The 22,014-nt window shown below is 41.5% G+C and overlaps 1 protein-coding gene across 1 annotated transcript in view; it reads right to left on the reverse strand.

Annotated features, from left to right (window-relative positions):
- Nucleotides 1-22,014, reverse strand: part of LOC122804334 (protein farnesyltransferase subunit beta-like) — a 968,002-nt gene that overhangs the window by 578,548 nt on the left and 367,440 nt on the right. The window contains exon 6 of the mRNA XM_044074139.1: nucleotides 17,108-17,191. Within this exon, the coding sequence (XP_043930074.1) occupies nucleotides 17,108-17,191 (84 nt within the window). The remainder of the gene's footprint in view (nucleotides 1-17,107; nucleotides 17,192-22,014) is intronic.

A 22,014-nucleotide genomic window follows, 5' to 3' on the forward strand; every position in this document is an offset into this window, starting at 1 on the left:
TGTCATCCCAGGCTGATAGACACTGGATCCCCTTTGAATGACACCAAAATTTTAGCCAATTGTTAAAATCAATCATGTTGTCTTTGTACTGTGGCATCATTCTAGGTGAGGGTAAGATGCTGCTCAAGGTCAGGGTCATACCAGCCTGGGCTACATGATCAGACAGCTCCTCTATGTCTCTTTTCATGCAGTCCAGGAAGGTACGTCTCAGGTCATTCACACCAGCATGTACAATACCTTTAAGACTTCTTCCCTGCTGAAATGCAAGAAAGTGGCATACTATCTTTTCAGGTATCTGCTAATTCACTCAAAATGAGGACTAAATTTGATTTCTGGATTCCCAAGCTTCCTATTTCCTGTTTAATTTCCATGGAAAGAGAGGGTTCCTGGTGGTTGCAGTCAATTTTCCCCCATTGTGAATTATACAATTTCCTGAAGTAGTCATATTTCTTTATGTTTATATCTTTATACAAGGCGAAATTCAATAAAAACTGTACAAAAAACAGCACTAATGCAACCTGCAACAGATGCATCTGTCCAAAACCTAATTACACCAGGATAGCACCAAAAAACAATACTATACTCCAAACTATCTAGTGCTATCTCTTCTAACTTCAACAGTTACTTCTGCCATGCTGTAGTCGCCTCAATCAAGGTCAACTAACCTTCAACCCTTCATAAAGCCCAACTCAAATTCAAACAAGAGAATTCTCTATCAAACCAGCATCCTCTGCCCAAAAAAAAAAAAAAAAAAAAAAAAGAAAAGAAAAAAAAAAATACAAGCCTAGTCACTGACAATTTCCCACCTGAATACCTAAAATTAACAGCCAAAGCCATATCCTACCCTATATCAATACTAACCAATAGATCCATCATTGAAGGAAACATGCCCACCATATGGAAAAGGCATACATACTCCCACTCCACAAGGGAGGAAACTACAGAATATTCTAATTACAGACCCACTGCTATCATCTACTTTATCTAAAATCCTTGAAAAATGCATCCACTCCCAATTACTTCACCTAGTAATTACAAATATTTTTTTATCCTTTGTCAACATGGTTTTCCACCCAACCATTGTACTAACACTGCTGTCAAGTACCCAGCCATAAGAGTTCTGATATAAAGCTATCATCCCAACAGAACACAATTTTCCAAAGACAAACTCCTGTTCCACATCAATAAACCCAGTAATACAGCAGGGTATAGCTTTACTCCATCTATGTATAAACCTGTGGAATTTCCTCAAATCTACTCTCAAAGCATAAAGCTTTCAAAACCAAAATGAATGATTTACTTCCTATCATCCTAGTATGAAACTGTGATTCTCCTGGGTAATTACCACCCTTTACCTCCTTTTTAAGCCTGTTTATTTCCTTCTCATCCCTAGCATTCCTTACATCTTTACTGCCTTTTCTGTTTTCCAACACATCCTTCCTTCAATTCTAACTAAGCAGCGAACTGCTTTCTAACCGCTTTCCAATCTCAATATGCACTCTCTCTCTCTCATTATGGAATATTTACTTAGCTGTCTCCCAAAACCTATGAGTTACATCCCATCATATACTTGCTCAGTGGAGTTCCTTCCATAAACACGTCACAGAATGGGAAAAGTGTACAATGTATAAATTACACTATACCTAAACTATTTTATTGTACTTGTCTAATACCTTTCTACCATTGTTCGAATGTATAAGCTAAAATAATTGTTGTGATTTGTTTCTGTGCCTCTCTTTTACAACTCTACTGTAATTTTAAGCATGTACCTTAATATTTGAGCTTTTCTTACTGGCCTCCACTGAAAAGAGGTATTTTGCCCAGTCACACTTCTCTGATAAACAAATGTAAAATAAAAATAAAATGAATATTTTTTTTCACTTTGATACCATGTGATGTCTGAGGGCTTGTCAGGATAGTGTTTAAATATAATGAAGATTCCTAACCAACCTCCATGACACATTTAATCAAAATGAACACTCTCAAAAAGTATACCAAAATATCACATAACCTGCACCTTCTAGTAGCCATATATAATTAGCATAGGTAAATCAGAACCACTGGTGTGTATCGCATAGGACACCCTTGCAATGTGAGACACTAAAACATATGGCACCTAGGTTGTTTGCTAAATTTTGTAATTGTTAGAGCACTTCTGACATGGCTCAGTCCCAGAGAAAGCACAGAAACTTTTATGGGGAGTGGAATTAGCTCAGAGGATCTATGCTACACAGTCCTAAGCATCCAAACACAAGTTCCAGATACTTTAAAGTGTATATATATATATATATATATATATATATATATATATATATATATATATATATACATATATAGACAGTAACATAGCTTGGATAAGGTATAGTGAAACAAATGGTGGTGCCTGTAACTCTATTACTGGTAGTGGGGGCTCTTCAAATATTTTACGTCACCTAAAATGGAATGAAATATAGATTTCCTCCTTGTAGCCTGGCTGTGATTGATTCTGCAGCCATCTGGATAGAAGTATACTTGTTTGCACTTGATCTGTTTCAGTGACAGTTAAAAAAAGTACAGTTGTGTACACTTACCATAAATGTAGATGTTCAAGTGTATTCACTGTTGCAGTCATCACACTTGGGTTATCTGCCTGCAGGTAGCCCTCACTCGGCCCGAAAACCAGAGTCTTGGGATTTCTGCGTCGGACACCGTCACCTCTTCCATGACGTCAGGTCGTCAGGGGTATAAAACATACAGCCGATGCCATTACATCAGTTTTTTTTTGCCCTAGATGTCAGGAGCCCCCAAAATAGGAAGTTACGACATGGTGTGGAACACCTCCAGTAAAAAGTAAATACCCCTGCCATATAAAACAGCCATAAAGAGGACAGGTAAAAAGGATAGAGAAAGCCAGGGGGGGCTGGAGGGAGGGAAACCAGGACTGCAACAGTGAACACACTCGAACATCTACACTTATGGTAAGTGTACACAACTGTAATATGTTCTTTGTGTTTCACTGTTGCAGTCATCACATTTGGGTTGATTCCCAAAGCTGAGGAAGGGTGGAGGCAGTCAAGAAGTGTTGGGGTTGGCTAGCAGGCCTTGTAAGACTGCTGTAGCAAATCCAGCTCTGGATTTAGAAAAAATATTATAAGTGGTAATGCTTGGTGATGGTGTGTACAGAACTCCAGGTTGCAATTTTCAGGATGTCCCTGGTGGGGACCCCCCTGAGAAATGCTGCAGAGGTTGAAGTAGCTCTAGTGGAATGAGTTCTGATCCCCCAGAGGGGTAGGTTTTCCATGGTGCTTGTAGAAGAAATGGATGCAGTGTGCTATCCATTTGGAAATGGTTTGCTTCGAAATAGCCTTGCCCTCTGCCCCTGTAAGCAAAGCTGACTAGCAGCAGGTCAGATTTTCTGAAAGGCTTAGTCCTGTCAAGGTAGAACCTGAGCTGTCTGTGCATGTCCAAGGAGTACAGGATCCTTTCCCCTCTATTCTGAGGATTAGGGAAAAAGGTTGGCAAATGGATGGATTGATTTAAAGCAAGGCTGGATACCACCTTGGGCATAAAGGAAGGGTTAGTCCTGAGGGAAACCCTGTCAGCATGGAAAATAATGAAGGGCTCTACCATCATTAGTGCCTGTAACTCAGACACTCTTCTTGCTGAAGTAATAGCTAGAAGTAAGGCTGGTTTCCAAGAGAGGAATTTTAACTCTGCTGAAGCAGCAGGTTCAAAAGGGGGAAGTGTGAGCTTTTCCAGTATAAAGTTAAGGTCCCAGGCTGGGGTGGGAGCTCTCCTAGGGGGCCTTAAATTGTTAGCTCCTCTCAGGAACTGCTGGGTGAGAAAAGAGAGGAGGCTCAGTATTGCAATGAGCTGAGATGGCAGAGGCATGAATCTTAATGGATTAGAAGGATAGGCTTCTGTGGAGCAGCTCTGCTAATTAATCAAGGATTTGAGGTAAATTGGGCACAGCTGTGGCCTTTCCTTGAGACCGACTCCAAGAACAATATCTTTCCCAGTTTTCAGCATATGATTTCCTAGTACTAGGCCTTCTAGCCTCAAGGATGACGTCCAGCACCTGTTTGCTGAGGGATGCTGGTGGTGTATTCAGGGGATAAGCCAGGCTGCAAGGTTTAGGGTTTGCAGCTGTGGATGCAAAATCTGTCCCTCCTGCTGAGACAGCAGGGAAGGTTTCTGATGTAGGTGCCAGGGTGGCACTGCTGTCAGACTGCGTAGGAGTGGGTACCAGTGCTGGCGTGGCCAGTCTGGTGCAATAAGGATTGCCCTTGGCCTGTCCTGTTTGATCTTGAGTAATACTTTTGAGAGGAGGAAAGGCATAAATTGATAGGTTTTCTCATGTAATGGATAGGGCATCCACCTTCCAGGCTCTGCTGCAAGGGTTCCTGGTGCAAAATCTGTTCAATTGATGGTTTTGGGGGGAGGCAAAAAGGTCCACCTCCGGAAATCCCCACCTCTGGGTTAGAAGTTTGAATGAGTTGGGTTCCAGTTTCCACTCGTGAGGGTCCAATAGATTTCTGCTTAAGTCGTCTGCCAGTGAAGTTTGCTTGCCTGGCAGGAATTGCTTGTAGGTGCATTTGGATGCTCAAGGCTGTGTTCCACATAGCCATGGTTAACCTGCAGAGTGGGTAACAATGAGTCCCGCCCTGATTGTTTATGTACCACATAACTGTGGTGTTGTCCGTCCTCCTGGAATAATAAGGTATTTGAAGACTGTCAGAGCATTCTGTACATCTCTTTTTGATTGATATGCAGGGGAATTTGTTCTGGGCTTCATTTGCCTTGAATGCATTTGCCTGCCACGTGAGCCCCCCCCCCCCCATGCATAATCTGATGCGCTTGTTGTCAGGGTTTGGGCGGTGAGGGTTGAGTGAAAGGAAGTCCCTTGTTGTGGTTGCATGCTTCTGCCCACAAAAGGAACTCTACCCTTAGACAAGGTATGATAGGAATCACCGTTTCCAGGTCCTGAGAATGTTGACACCAAACTTTTTAAGTACCATTGCAGTTTCTTCATATGCAGTCTTGCATATGGAATTAGCAGAATGCATGAGGCCATGAACCCTAGGGCTTGCAGTATTTTCCTTGCAGATAGCTGGGTTTTGTTGGCCATTAGTTTGAAATAGTTTGTCAGATGGACCTGCTTTTCTGGAGTGAGGAATGCCATCTGGGAAGTTGTGTTCAAGCTTGCTCCCAGGAATATAATTTGTTGGCTGGGCACCAGTTGTGATTTCTTTTCATTGATGGTGTATCCCAGTAAAGTTAGAACCCATTTTACAAATGCCAGGTGCTGAAGTAGCAATTCCTGACTGTCCGCTTGAATCAGGCAGTCGTCCATGTATGGGTAGATTTGAATATTTCTCTGCCTGCAGTATGCATTGGCTGGAGCCAGGCATTTTGTGAATACTCTGGGTGCAGTAGATAAGCAAAGGGAAGTGCAGAGAACTGATGGTGCATAGAGCCTGCCCTGAAATGTAGATATTTCCTGCAAGACTCCTTTATGGGGATGTGCAGATGAGCTTATTTTAAGTCAAGGGTGACTAACCAGGCATCCTTGGCTAGCAGAGGAAGAAGCTGTTGCAGTGCAAGCATTTTGAATTTTGGGACCACCAGAAAGGTGTTGAGAATTGATAGATCCAGGATAGGGCGCCAAGGGCTCTCTTTTCTGGGCACCAGGAACAGTCTGGAGTAGAAACCCTGTCCCCTTTGTTCTACTGGAACAGGTTGAATAGCCCTGATATGGAGAAGGGAAAGTACTTGCTTCTAAGCCTCTGCCCACTGGTTTGGAGGAAGGTCTGGCAACCCGCTTGGTGTTGGCAGTGAGTGGAAGTAGAATCTGTATCCCTGGGATACAATGTTTAGAACCCATCGGTCCTGTGTAATGGGCATCCAGTTTTTTGCATGAAGGGTGAGTTTTCCTCCTAGGGGCACAAGTACTTGGGCACGGCTGGGAAGGATAAATGGAAAGTCATTGTGAACTTTTTCCATAAGGGGGTGGCTTACCACTCCCTGGTTTTGAGGTGTTAACACTCCATTGTTTAGATCTCTGCATACCCTGAGACTGTAGTTTTGGTAGTCTGTTTCCCCTGAGTTTGGACTGAGAAGTCCTGAGAGGGACTGGAAAGGACCAGTTTTTTGAAGGCCAATGCCTACTGAATTTAGGTGGCCGCACCTGTAAGAAATCTTTCACTGTTTGCATAGATTTAGTTTTTTCTTCCATCTTTTTAAGAACTTCTGCTTTTGTGCCAAACAAACGCTCCTGATTTAATGGAGCATCTAGTAATTTTGCTTTGTCATGGTCAGGCAAGACTTGCTCTTTTAGCCAAGCATGCCTTCTCAGTACAGACCCAGTGACAGCAGCCCTGCAAGATGCTTCTAAGACATCAAACCCACACTGCAAAGTATGTTTACTAACTTGGTTTGCAGAATGCATTAACTGTTGTAAATCTTTATTTTCTGCACAATCTGGAAGGAACACCATTTTTTGTTTAATTAGTTCTATAATATGTTGCTGGTACTTCAACATCTGAAACTGGCAATTCAAAGCCCTGATGGCAAGAGTTGCAGAGGTATATACCTTCCTACCCCATCTGTCTAAAGCTCTAGAATCCCCATCTGAAGGGGTAGGGTTTTTGGCTGTAGTAGCCTTAATGCCTTTAAGTCCCTGGGAAATTGTCTCTGGATCCGCAGCAGGATTCTTAAAGAAAAAAATTGTGAGAATCAGGTACTCTGTAGTACCTGTCAGGTTTTCTAGGAGCTGGTGATAAAAGTATCAGGAGTAAGACTGGACTCCAAGAAGACATCGTCTACAATATCCAGGACAGGGGGTATAGCTAGAGGCCTGTGCTGAAGCAAATATAAAAATTCCCAGAGTCTCTTTTTGGACTGAGAATAGTCCTGGCATTCCCATCGGAAATGCTCTCTTAAGGTATGCAAGGTTTCACCAAAAGAGAAATCCTCTGGAGGGGAGGCAGAGGGAATGGATTCCTCTGCATCTGAATCCTCATAGATAGATAAGGGTATGTGTTGGTAATCAGAAGGGGCCAGAATCATCAGACTCCTGGTCTGTAGAAATTCAATTCTTTGTCTTTTGGCAGGGGAAGGCTGACTTCCCCTAATTAGAGTAATAAGGTCTTCAGCCATTCTAAGCATTTGTTTTTGTGGCATGGGAGGATGAGCATGCGCTTTGGATGCCGGTTTTCTAGGCGTAGTGCGAACTCTGGGCCTGAGAAACTCGGTAGTTTTAGTAGAAAATGATGTTGCCGGTTTAATATGAATATCGGTAGGTCAGAATACACTCTCAGAAGCCGGTGCCTGCACAGCGGCTCCGGACCCATCCAAGGTAGAGACATCTGCAGGTTCCATAGTCGAAGAAGCATCTCACGGCATAATGGGTCCCAGCAGAGGCCTGCAAATCTGTAGAAGCGGGCATTAGGGGCTGCAAAGGCGCCTCACTGAGTACCAGCGGACTGGCGACAAGCTTAACGGAAGCATTGTCGGCAGTTTTTGACTTATGCGGTCTGTCTCTGTCTTTGCACTTTTTCAGAAGATCGGTAGTTGGATGGCTTACCGAAGCCATTTTGGAATACGGAGAACGAGAGCGAAAGAATTTAGCTACAAAAATAGCTAGACGACGAATGGTTTGGACGTTAAACAAGGCACAAAACTGACAGCTAGGGACGTCGTGGTCTGGGCCTAAACAGGTGATGCAGTAAGAATGAAAATCTCTGTGAGGTATTTGCTTTCCACAGGCAAGACAATTGTTAATTTTTTCTGACATTGGTTACAGCAAGAAAAAAGAATCCCCAACGGGGTACTTGGCTTTAGAAGACTTCAAGTCTGAAACTCGAAAAAATGAAAATTTCAGGTAGCGGCCGACCGGCACTTGCAAACTGCTTCTGCTTTGGGCTCCTTCTCAGTAAGAAAGACTGATGTAATGGCGTCGGCTGCATGTTTTATACCCCTGACAACCTGACGTCATGGAAGAGGCGACAGCATCTGACGCAGAAATCCCAAGACTCTGGTATTCGGGCCAACTGAGGGCTACCTGCAGGCAGATAACCAAAGTGTGATGACTGCAACAGTGAAACATGAAGAACATCTGCATTTATTTATTTGCTTGGCTGAATACTGCTGGTGTCTATCTGCATTTTGTTAACAAAACTGTACTGAATTTATTTGCTTAATCGAATATTGCTGGTTTGTCTGCATTTTGTCAACAAAACTGTACGGCATTTATTTATTTGCTTGACTGAATATTGCTGGTCTTTGCATTTCGTTGACAAAACTGTATTGCAATAATTTGCTTGACTGAATATTGCTCGTCTCTGCATTTTGTTAACAAATCTGTACTGCATTTATTTATTTGCTTGACTGAATATTGCTGGTCTCTGTCTGCATTTTGTTAAGCTGGTTTTACAGTGGTGGTTGCTTTACATTCTGTGAAGCCACCCCATCATCTAAGGTGTGAGCTACCGATCAAACAGCTTTTTGTGTTTATCTGATTGCCTGATGGTCTAACTTTTCTTTTATACTACTGGGATAAAGAGTTACATTTCTGTGAGACTGTGTTCAGCATCAGAAATGGTTCTTTGCAGCCTGGCTGTGACTCATTCTATAGCTGTCTGGATACACAAAGCTGATATAAGTATACTTTTTTGAACTTGATCTGTTTCAATCACAGTTACAAAACTGTACTGCATTTATTTATTTGCTTGACTGAATATTGCTGGTCTCTGTCTGCATTTTAACAAAACTATGCTGCATTTATTTATTTGCTTGAATGAATATTGCTGGTCTTTGCATTTTGTTAACAAAACTGTACTGCATTGATTTATTTGCTTGATAGAATATTGCTGGTCTCTACATTCTGTTAAAACTGTACTGCATTTATTTATTTGTTTGATAGAATATTGCTGGTCTCTACATTCTGTTAACAAAACTGTACTGCATTTATTTATTTGCTTGATTGAATATTGCTGGTCTCTGCATTTTGTTCAGCTGGTTTCACTGTGGGGGTTGCTTTACATTCTGTGAAGCCACCCCATCCAAGATGTGAGCTACTGGTCAACAGATTTTTGTGTTTAGCTGATTGTCTGAGGGTCTAACTTCTTTTCTTTTATACTACTCGTATGTATACAGAGTTACATTTCTGTGAGACTGTGTTCAGTATCAGACCTGCCTCCTTGTAGACTGGTTGTGATTGATTTACATCCACGTGGATACAGAAAGCTGATGTAAGTATACATTTTTGCACTTCGTCTGTTTCATAATTACAAAACTGCATTTATTTATTTACTTGACTGAATACTGCTAGTCTGTCTGCATTTAGTTGACAAAACTGTATTGCATTTGCTTGATTGAATATTGTTGGTCTCTGCATTTTGTTAAAACTGTACTGCATTTATTTATTTATTTATTTATTTTTTGTTCGAATATTGCTGGTCTCTGTATTTTGTTAACAAAACTGTAATGCATTTATTTATTTGCTTGATTGAATACTGCTGGTCTCTGCATTTTGATAACAAAACTGTACTGCATTTATTTATTTGATTGAATATTGCTGGTCTCTGTCTGCATTTTGTTCAGCTGGTTTCACAGTGGGGGTTGCTTTACATTCTGTGAAGCCACCTCATCCAAGGTGTGAGCTAATTGTCAAACAGCTTTTTGTGTTTATCTGATTGCTTGAGGGTCTAACTTTTCTTTTATACTACTGGTATAGTTACATTGCTGAGACTGTGTTCAGTATCAGAACTGCCTCCTTGTAGCCTGACTGTGATTAATTCTATAGGCATCTGGGTACACAAACAAAGCTGATATATGTTTACTTTTTTGCAATTGATCTGTTTCAGTGATAGTTACAAAATTGTACTACATGTATTTGCTTGACTGAATATTGCTGATCTCTGTCTGCATTTTGTTTTTCCCACCCTCCCGTACAAGTGTTGCTGTATTCTTAAACTTGGTGGCTTTGGAATTTCCTGCTCCTACTGTAAATTTGATTTTGGACACTCCTCCCAGTCCCATCTCATTTACTCAGTCTACACAGTACAGCAAGATCATTTGGGAACGACTACCCCCCTTGCTTATTTGATTTTGGACAGTCCTCCCAGTCCCATTTCATCAACTCATTGTACTGTGTACAGACAGAGCATCTGGGAAGGCCAACCCCCTTAGTTTCTTAACCTTGAATTATCTTCTGTTTCCTTTCTCTCCACTTAAAAAAAATGAAAAAAAAAAATCACACTTTGTTCAGCTGCTTTTACTGTAATTGTGTTCTTCGTACTTTATTACTTTACTTTGCTGATTGCTCTTAAGTGTTCAAATGCTTCTGTTCTGCTGCACTTACTACTGCTTGTTAGTAGCCTGATTAAATGTGTGTGTTATTATAAGCCTCTTAGTTCTGGTTTTAGCACTTGGGTTTCAGGCCAGTTGTTTTACATTTAAGAAGGTTTGCGAGGTCTACACTCTTGCGGACAAACCCATATCAAAACCCTCTCTCCATAAGTCCGAAGTTTTCAGAACACTATGTCTGGACAATTCCCATCAGTTTCTCCTGTCAGCCTGGTCAACATGGGCATACTGAGACAGTGTAGCAACTGTCTCATGTTCACTGACAACCCTCTTCTCCTAGCACACAACTATTTTACTTGCGAGAAAAACATCTACATCAGTAACCTGGAATCCGTGCTCTCTCGGACCACAGTCAGTACCCCTGACAAAGAGGAGAATGCCAGCACAAACACCACATCACCCACATTACATAGCCAAGCACAACACACACCCATCTATGCAGTGGTCCTCAATAAAAAAAAAATACCTAAACAGCAGAGACCTCCAAAACATACTCACAAGCATTCCGCACACAACAGCAAACACATCACAGACAGCAGACAACACACCAGTGTCTCACAAACACAGCCCATAAGCATAACAATAAACCAACACAGCCCATAAGGCATAACAATAAACCAAACATACTAGTCATTGGCGACTCAGTTGTGAGACATACCGATGGCCCCCTCACCAGGCTCGACAAGGAGAAGGTCATGGTCAGTTGTCTGTCAGGTGCCAGAATCCACCACATCACACAAGCACTTAAGTCTCTCCACAATAGCTACAAGTATGACTTTGTCACTGTTCTTGTTGATGTGAATGACTTAAGACGTACCTCCCTGGACTATATGAAGAGAGACATGATTGAACTCTATGAGTATGTGTCCCAGGGCAGGTATTACCCTAGCCCTAAGCAGCATTCTACCTTCACCAAGAATTATACCACAATACCAACGAAAAGTAGCTGACTTCAACAATTTGCTTAGCTTCTGGTGTCATTCCAAGGGGATCTAGTATTTGTCTGCCTGGGATCACATGGTTGACAGGCCTCGATGCTTTGCCAGAGATGACCTGCACCTGTCACCCCTGGGATTCCAGATTCTGGCCAATGCTTTTGCCTCCCCCTTTGTGCCTTTTTAGGCAATATCCCAAAGACAAATCTTCCAACATAAAAGATATGTCAAAAAGCAAATTGAAGGTCATGTTGCTTAATGCTAGGAGCCTTAACCTGAAAATTCATTCATTGGAGGCTCTCCTCGTACTGGAAGATGCCAACATCTGTGCAATCACAGAAACTTGGTTCAAGGCTGCGGAGCGCACCCCTGCCTTACCAGGCTATACCTCATTTCACACATTCTGACCCCAAAAATGAGGTCAGGAAGATTAAGAGTGGTGGAGTCTCTATCTTCATTAAACACCAGCACACCGCCAGACTGGTTTGCCAGCATGACGGACTAGAACTAGACAGTTGGCAGGACAGCCATCCAAGTTATAGTCTGCTACAGATCCACCTCCATGACTCAGGACAACCACTCCTCCTACCTGGACCTACCTGACTATCAATGTACCCTCTAACACCCTGATCCATGGTGACTTCAACTACCCCACCATAGACTGGGAGAACTATTCCTGCACTAATGCACTCACCCAATGATTTCCTGACTTCATCAATTCTAACACACTAGGCCAGCTTTTGTCTCATCCCCCCCAAAGGGAGATAATATTCTGGACTTGGTTCTCATCAACATGGGCGACCGCTGTACCACTCCCATAGTAAGTTCTTCCCTGGTGAGATCAGACCATCGGCTGTCTCAGTCATAGTTTCTATCCTGCCCAGCCCTTCCCAGCCGTAACCAGGCTGAAAAACTTCTCAAAAGCTGACTACAATATCTTAAGGGAGGGTATCAGTAGCTTCACACCACCATCCCCCTTTGAGGATGCAGACAACTATGCTGAACAGTACGCCAATGTAGTATAAAAGCACCTGTATAACTACATGGACTCAGCCATGCCCAACAGAACTAAAACCTGCTCACCAAGGAAACACAAACCTATCTGGCGGACATCTTCTATCAACAAGCTTAAGAACAAAAGGAAGAAACTGTTGTCCAAAGGTAAAAAGGCACAAATTCCCAATTGGAAAAACTCCATCCTTAGCCTCAACAAGCAAATTAAATCATTAGTGAAAACCTCCAGAGCCAATTATGAATTGAAACTGGCCTCCGAAGCAAAAGGAAACCACAAAGCCTTCTTCAGTTATGTCAGGAATCTCCATGGCAAAGCCCAGGTTTGTTCCAAATTAGTACTTAATGGTAAAACTTACACTGATCCTGTTGACTTAGCCAACTTGCTACCAGATAGGCTCATAGCAAACTTCACCCCCTGTCCTCCCCCACAGGCCCATCTGACATTTCCAGTACTTGTCCCACACCTCACAACTCCATAGATCAAGTGTTAAAGGCCCTACCCAAGGCAAAGAACACAGCTTCATGGGACCTGATATTATCCCTGCCTGTATTCTGCACCAACTCCAGCAAGAACTAGCTTCACCACTGAGCACCCTATTCAACCGCAGTCTAAGTGCAGGCATCATTCCACCAGAGTGGAGAACTGTCATCGTCATCCCCTTGCACAAGGGTGGTGCCACTATTGACCCTGGCAACTATCGCCCCAACAACTTGACAAGCCTGATCTGTAAAGCCATGGAGCGTATTATTATGGAGCTCATAAACAAGGACATAGGCAATCTCCAAGCACTTGACCCCACCCAGTTCAGATTTATCAAGGGCAGATCTTGCTTGTTGAACCTGGCTGACTTTTTTGAGACTGTCACCAAGACCCTGGATGAGGGAAAGTCAGCACCTACAGCTTACCTTGACTTGGCCAAAGCCTTTGACACAATCCTCTACACTGGCATCATCAAAAAGCTAACACAACTTGGCATAAATCCCTATCTCATCAGGTGGGTGGCCAAGTGGCTCACCGATAGGTGTCACAAGGTCAAAATAGGTGCCTCCATCTCTGACAGTAGGCCTATCGCTACTGGTGTTCCCATGGGATCAGTCCTGGGACCCCTACTGTTTGGCATTTACTTCTCAGACTCCAGGCAAAGAGAAAAGGCCCGTGGCTGACCAAGTTTGCAGACAACTGTAAGTTGGGTGCTGTCACTGACTCTCCAAAAGATGCTAACATACTACAAGAGGGTCTCACAGCAACAAATGACTGGTGCAAAAGTCATTGCCTTAAGTTAAATGCAAAAAAATGTATTATCGTACCATTTGGCAAAAACACCGCCCCCACTGATTACCACATCAACAGCAACCCTTAAGCACACAACCTGTGGTGAGAGACCTGGACACACAGGTTGAAAACGATCTCATATTAGACCATGTAGCAGCAGTGGTCAGAAAAGCCTTTTACTTGGTTCATCTCACAAGTAAAGGGATTGCATCTAGAAAAAAAGGAGGTTATTACCTCTCTGTACTCCTCCCTCATTAGGCCAATAATTGAGTACAACATACCATTTGGAATGTACCTCTCCAAACACCTGCACCAGCTGGAAAAGCCACAGAAATACCTTACAAAGAAAATCCATGGCCTCCAACACCTGTCCCAATGTGGACAGGCTGAAATCACTATCACTCTACTTGGTATCGTACAGATTACATAGGGGTGATCTGTGTCTCACCTACAAGGCAATCTTGGACCCTGCCCTACTAGCAATGCTCCATATCTTTAAGTCTAACTCCTCAAACATTACCGGCTTGAAAGGACTAAATCTAATATGCAACATTAGCAAAACCTGCTGGAGAGACAGGTTTGTCTCCCAGAGGCTGCCCCGTCTCTGGAATAGACTTCCCATACACGTCAAACAGAGTACGGTTCTGATCCTCCAAGCACAACATGGATGGGAAACCACAAATGTGTCCCAGGGGTTCCACCTGTGTCCCTCATTGACAGGGGCGACAGGTGCTGACTGAGGTTTCTTTTTTGGGGATAAACTCTTGGCTAGGCTTGTAAGGGCCTCGGGGCCATTACCATAGTAACCTCCTATGATCCAAAAGTGGTCCTTAGCAGCGAAACACAGAGAAATAAGCAGATTAAAAAAAAAAGAAAAAAACAAGGTTCCAAAACAGCTTTCTATTATACAGCTCTAAGTAGTTTACTAAGCAAATTCCCCAATAACAAGGACTTATTTCACCATATGTCCTTAGCACCCCTACACTCACTAATAATTTTGTTTACAGCTCATTCTGTGAAGATGCAGTAATTCACAATTTATATAAAATGTTAAATCATCATCTTCCAAATACTGACCATCACTTCAGGTCGGGTACTAACTGCTTGAATATAAAACATCGAATTCTGCCCCATGCTACAAGAGTGCAAGAGAACTTGCCTCCCATAAAAATGTTTACTGTGATGTGTGTGGGAACTTGCCACTCCATAAAAATGCTTACTTCAGTTTGTGTGGGTGGTTTTTGGTTACTTGTGTTCTCCATCACTTGTGACTGAACAGGTATTTTTTAAGGGCCTGTGGCTCAATTGTTTACATGGGATGGCTTCAGGCCTTGATAATCAGTACTACCAACATGACCTACAACGATTAGGGGACATTTATCAGTTTAATTATGCATTCCACCTCAATGCGTGAAAGGTGAGAAGTACAGAGATATGAACAATATTGGTGTGTGTATATCATTTCTGATATGCTTTCAAAGCAGAATGAAATCTCAAATGCACATGTATCTGCTAATTTGCTTCCTGACCAATATAGGAGTGTTGACAGGGTTAATGTATAAGATTTAGTCTGAGGAGAAAGTTCTATAATTTAATTCAGAACTTGTGCCTGATATGGAATGTCATAACAAGCAGCAGATCTTAGCAAAATTAATACTGTAGTCTTCATTTCTAATTAGTCAGTGACAGTTTTGGGGCTGTTACAATGTTGCTTTTAATGAAAAAAGATATAAAATTGCATGACTGCTGTACCTCGAGGAGACAGGATCTTGCTTTCCTAGTCATCCACATATGCGTCTTTCTGTGCAATAAAGGAGGTTGTTGCTCTGAACTGTCTCATGATGAACTGTCTTGTGTGAAAATTATTTAGTACCTTAAATGTTACAAATTACATTTAAAAGCAAGCATCAGTACAGACTGTAGTCCAAAGTACCACCGCCATTGTGTAATCCCCAAGGCCAGCTGATCAGTCATCTTGCTGGACAGAGTAAGGCTTTGCTGATGTGCAAGTGTATTCACTGCCTAATCTTACCTGCAACCGAAGTTATTTCTCAAGAGTCCATGCTCCCCAAGGAAAGGAGCAGCACTGCATCACTGACACATGTCCTACCCTACAGCTCCAGAGTCTGTGGTTCAGTTGTGACCTTCAATCACTGTGTAGAGTTCAGCACATCTTTCCTGTACACACACTGGTTTTAAGATGTACTCTAGCTTCTTTATAACTCTCAAAAACATACTGGTTACTGGCTATGTTGTACCCATCACTGCTCATGTAGCTGCTGTCATATCTAAAAAGGGCATGAGAGATTGGAATCTATCAAAGAAAAATAAAATCCACTCACTTTTAGTTAGGTCAGCACACTAAAATGTCTGCAATATGCCATGTAGAAAACAATAAGATCACAGAATGTGACAGTTTTATTTTTTGGAAACAAATGAACCCAAACTAAAAAGTGTTTTATTATGTTTTTGTTCCCATCAAGATGGATCAGTTAATAAATCAGTGCTTTAACAAAATTTACTGCTCAGCAGAATGCATTTAAGTACTGATTAATTTGCATACCCTTGAGATATTCCAATTATTTCCCCACAGCTGTGCATTCATTTTAGCTCGTTCATGTAACCACATCATAATATTAACAGATCTGCAGCAGTTTTATTTTCCATCCCTTTCAATGTGTTATGCTTTTTTGGTTTCTTTTCACAACTGTTCCAGTACTCTTTTCTAGGTACGAACTTTCACTGTAACCTATTTACTTCAGCTATTTACAAAGTATACTCTGTGCAGAACTTGAGCAATACTTTGAATGAACACAATTCCCAACATCCCATCTTTGATCCAGCAGGACTTTTTACATGGTATCAAAAGTATTTTTTTTCCAGCCAGACTCTCCGTTCAGTTTATCTATCATCTACCCACTTTGCAGTAATGCTTAGAATCACCCTACCTTTCATGCTTTAAAATATTAAGTTGACAGTGGCACAGTGAGCCGCTCTGTTCACCACCAGCCTACCCACCCTTTGAAGTGCACTCTGTCCTCAAATAATATTGTGTCCACTGCTGAGTACATCCCTCCAGTACAAAGAGTATACTGATCACAGGCCTTCCATTGAAAAGCATCTTGATCAAACAGGCTACAATATTATCCACCCCTCCTCCCACTTCAAGCACTGCATAAAGACTAGAGTTTTATTGTTACTAGTGCAGCCAAGCCAGCACACTACAACTTTCAAATCTATATGGAGACATTTTCCAAAACAAACATGGGACAGGAGAAGGAATAATTTTTGTACTGCACTGAAGAACAAGTAGGAGCTGGTCTTTCCTCAAAAGGCCACCAGTAATTTACTTTGTAATTTCCTAATCAAACCACCAATACTGATAATCCATGTGCTTCAATTACTACACATCAACCTGATATACATTAGTACCTTTAACCTAAAGAATTGAACCAGCGTTTTAATTAAAAAATCTGGCAACTTCAAGTAGGTCATGAAAATTTTTCTTAACAGCATTTCACAAAGAATTAACACTTACCTGACATCTACCTCACCACCCAAATGCATGAGGAAAGAACCATCTGGCTGCTTCAGTGACAACAGGAATTCCAAAAGCTTTTCTCTGTAACAAAGTAATAACATAAACAAGGATTGCTGAAGTCATTATTTTAATCTTTATACACATATTTTCTTAGGATTTACTACTGCCTTAACAGCAGTAAATTTAACATTATTTGTGTACTTTCAATATTTTATCATACATTTCTACCCCCCCCCCCCATTTACACCCCAGCATTTTTGCTTCTACTACCACAGTCAAAGGAATATGATCATCTAAATATAGCTACTGCTTTTTAAATTTTACAGGTCACCTCACAGTACCACTAAGGTGCAGGCGATCGTATAATTTTCTATAACACATATGGACAAAGCCTTAACTGTGATCCAGTTCGATTAATAGTCAAGGTGCTGGAGAAGATAGCCAAGGAAAGGGTGGGAGTGAGTGGCCAGAGCCAGCTTCACCATCCAGGGGAGGTTAGTAATATACATACTCAGATATTATGTATTAGGTTTACTAACACAATTTTGATGTTCACAATTTTGAAAACCATAATCTTGAGACCATAATATCGAAAGAACAATACTGTGAAGACCACAATGTCTAAACATCAGGAATACCGAAATGTCCTACCAGTGTGAACCTAGGAACAAGTGCCAACATGGGTCCTGCAGAGATATGGACCCAGGAAAAAGTGCTAACATGGGTCCTGCAGGGATATGGATCCAGGAAAAAGTTCTAACATGGGTCTTGCAGTGGGACAAATCCAGGAGTTTGCTACTGTGGTCTTCAGCATTATGGTTTTTTGAAGTTACGGTCTCGGGATTATGATTTTCATGACTGTGGGCTTCATGAAAGTAAAGCAAACTGTTACATAAACAAAGTACACAGAAAAAAATATGAATAAAGACAAACAATGAATACATATATTACAGTGAAAATTTTGCTACATAAACCTACATATAGAAAATACAAAAGGATGAAAAAGCATTCCCATAGTCAGCAGAACATAGGAACATATAGATATTACAGGGACCATAAGATGTCTAACCTTATACACCTTTAAGTAGACAAACATAACATTTTTGCCACCCTTTTCAAGCACCATCACAAATCGAGCAGGGATATAAACAATAACCCTGGTGTAGCTTTGTGTCTACCCATCCAGTCATCAAAATTAGCCTTAATGCTAGTTAAAGTAGCACTTGGTTTGACTTGAGTTTGACAAGACAGGATTCACCTTACCGCTACCTGTAAGCTATTGAGTATAAGGAGAGCTGTGCTGATCTATCGGGATAACTGAAGGATTTAACCTTTAAATTTTCTTAGTTAGAAATCTTTGGGGAATTTCCAGATGAGTAACATACTTGGATCTGTGCATACCAAAGGGGGCACCGTATTCAGTGATAGGTTTGATATGGGAAAGTTATAGTAACAGGACAATCTATATTCCCTTGGAAATTAACTGGGCCATACAGAAGGATTTCCCGACTGTGGTGGAAGCCTGGAAAGAATTCGAGAAAGTTATCCACACAAGTACCTAGGTTTCTTATGTCCAAATCTGTCTGAACAGGAGTACCATTTATAAAATATGAGGTAGGCACAAGCTTTCTACCAAATGCTACTATGCTGCACTCTTTTTTTTCCATCTAGTTTGACACCATTTTTGATATACCACAAATATGCGTACTTCAGCCCTTGCTGACACTGTTTTGCATCAGTGGATGATCAAATAAAACTGCCCAGTTTGCAGTCATCAGCACACCTGGACAACCACACTTCCAGGACAGTGTCTTGGATGTCTGGAAATAAATGACAAACAGGAAAGAGCCAAGGACTGATCCCTGTGCCACCCCACTAATTACAAGTTTACATTCAGAGACAGAAGCAGCAACTTTCACAACCTGGGATATGATTGATAACCAACTTTCAATTCCGCGACGATGCTGGGGTTTATATTAAGCTTATCTAATATTTCAATAATATCAGCATGGGGGTCGTGTCAAAAGCCTTGGGTCAGGTCAAAATGTTTAGTGTGCAAGGAATGACCAACGTCCACAGCCCTATAACCTTTTCAAAGGAGCTTACTAGGTCTGGGAGACAGGACTTGCTCTTCACAAAACCAATCTTATTGGGATCTTGATCTGTTAAGTTACTGAAATCTGCATAATGCAATTTTGCTATGATACGTTCCTTGGCTTTACATATAAGGCTTGTGAGGCTGGCGGGTCTATGATTATCTGGGTCTGTAGAGAGGGCCACCTTTCTGTGGCAGAGTTACCGTGGCTGTTCTCCAGGAATCAGGAACAAGCCCTGCAAATAGGTTGAGATCGAACAGTTTAAGTAGAGGTTCAGATAGTACATACTTGGCACCGATAAGAATGCAGCCTGGTAGGTTGTCTGGCCCTGTGAAGCATTATTTTTAACCTCTGGACAGGGATTCTGAGACTTGTTCCAAGGTGATTACAGGGAAAACTAAATTCTCATGGATAGTGAGAGAAACAATGTGGGTAGGAGGGGTAAAGTTAGTACTAAATCTTTCCGCTAATAAATTAGGTATATATCCTTGTGGTCAGAATGGGTGATATTAGATATTATTAGATTCCTCTTAATAAATCTAACTGCTCATCTGCATTTCCCATCCATGAAAATACATACAGATATTAAAACAACTTGCAGCAGTACATTGTTTCGATGTTTCATAAGAATGAGTAAAATAGGAGTTATGCATTTACCATAACTTGGTATATGTGTTGTCCATTCTCATTCTTCCTCACTAATGGGTTACGGATCTGATCTTAAGATCCAACTTGGCCACACTTTCCAGACTTCAGATCCTAATCTCAAGCTCATTCCTCTTCTCATAATGCAACACACTACCTCTAACTCCTCAGATCGAGTTTGCTGCCTATGTCTACTGATTTATAGAGACAGGACAGGTAAGAGAGAATTATGCTGAAACCTTGGAACTCAAAGTTCCCAGAATGTCCAATATCCTTCTAGAAAATACAAGGCTGGGGGGTGGCTTGGAGGGAAGGTGAGAAAGGAATGAGAATGGACAACAAATGTACCAAGTTATGGTAAGTACATAACTCCTAATGTGTTGTCCTTCTCATTCTTCCTCACTGATGGGCAGAGTCTCCAGTTACACAATTCTTGGGAGACCCTCAAGGAAGAATATGCCAGAATACCAAAAAACCAAAGGAAGGTCTGTTTCTAGGGACAATGCCCAGTTTATAATGTGTCACAAGGGTGCACCTCTAAAATGTTGTGGCTTCATTGTGTTTAGCTCAGATATGCAAAAGTATGTTTTCAAAGATTTGAATGAGCGAAGAAAAAGATGCCAAATTCACAACAGTGAATGCTAGTGTGCGTTCGCTGTTGTGACTTCGGCATTTTGAGATGAGATTGCACTACAGTGGGGATTAGGAAATGTACCCTTTCCCTCACTGTAGTGCAATCTCGGAGTTTGTATATATAAGTAGCAGGGGGTGCAGGGGGCTTGTCCCTCTACAAAACGTTCATAGGAGAAATACGGAAGTGCAGGTAATTTCGCTCAAAGTCAACATTTGCAGAGTGTTGACTTTCTTTATGGAGCATGTTTGCACTTTTAAGCATTCAACATTCCCTTTTCTGACATTTCAAGTCGGGTAAGTAAACAGTCACACAAGTATGTTGCGACATTTTAAAGGTAAACTGTAACAAGTGTATGAGCATACAAATAAATTACTGTATGAGAAATATCCAACAAAAAAACTGCGGTAAGAGAATTGATAAGGTAGACATAGAACTCATAAAATGGCTCTAGGATGATAAAGCAATTCTAAACCGCTTTGTAAATGAATCAGTGAAATACAGTCAGTAGTCTAATTGACTAGGAATATATATGGGACCACTTAACCCAAGCAGTTAGAAGGAAGGGGAAATAAACAGCCGGACAGATTTTCTATACTGTTGGCCCCATACAGAAAATAAATATAATTGACAAATCAGAAAAGGTGATAAATACTAAGGACTGTACTGATTGTTATTCTCCACTACGAAGGGAAGTTCTCGGGGAGAAGGCAGATAAAATGGCCATTGATCTGGTAAGTGGGCTTTTGAAGGACTAGGCAATTGCAAATCTTTTAACAAATAAATAATAGAATTACCATCTGTAATCCATACAGGTAGTGTGACTGGACACCGCTTGACCTAAGCGAATGGGAGAAAGGAGATAAATAGTTGATCAGATTCTCTGAAGTTTTTTTTTTTTTTGGAAAGCAGACCAACAGTTGCATTGACGTCGTGGCTATAGTAGCTGAGTGGAAACAAGTTTGAGAAAGAAACCCAAATAGGTAGTTAATTATTTATTTATTTGACATGTGTCTACCCGGATAGGCCGACTGGGTGAACAGAACCCGTATTCATCTGAGGCTCGGGGAAAGTATGCAATATAACATTGCAAGCAATGAAAAGTAGAGTTTCTGAACCTGCTGGCTAATGCCCCAATGAGGGAAGCGAGCTTACACCGTCTTAAAATCACTGGAAACAGAGAAACCATACAGACAGTTTTAGGGCATGGGGATCAGGATGATAAATCTACTAATGGTGATATCAGAGATCTCAACTGGGCTCCAGAATCCATGGAAGATATCCCAGATGATATCAGAGAGAGACCATGCCAGAAGAGTCCAAAAGTACGAATGAGGATGACAAGAGTGCTACAAGTTGCTGGCTTAGCAGACACTCCAAGATCTATGGTAGATTGGTAAAAGCATGAAGGGACCTGGGGCCCAACAGCAACATCAAGCATCCCTTTGGAGTACTCCCAAGGGAAGAATTACAAAAGGGTATCTGCTGTATCTGTAGTTACAGCAGAAAGCAAGAAGGTCGTGATAAGGTTG

The sequence above is a fragment of the Protopterus annectens genome, chromosome 6.part0 (genome assembly GCF_019279795.1).
Source record: "Protopterus annectens isolate FY-2018-M chromosome 6.part0, PAN1.0, whole genome shotgun sequence".
In the NCBI taxonomy this organism is placed as follows: domain Eukaryota; kingdom Metazoa; phylum Chordata; order Ceratodontiformes; family Protopteridae; genus Protopterus; species Protopterus annectens.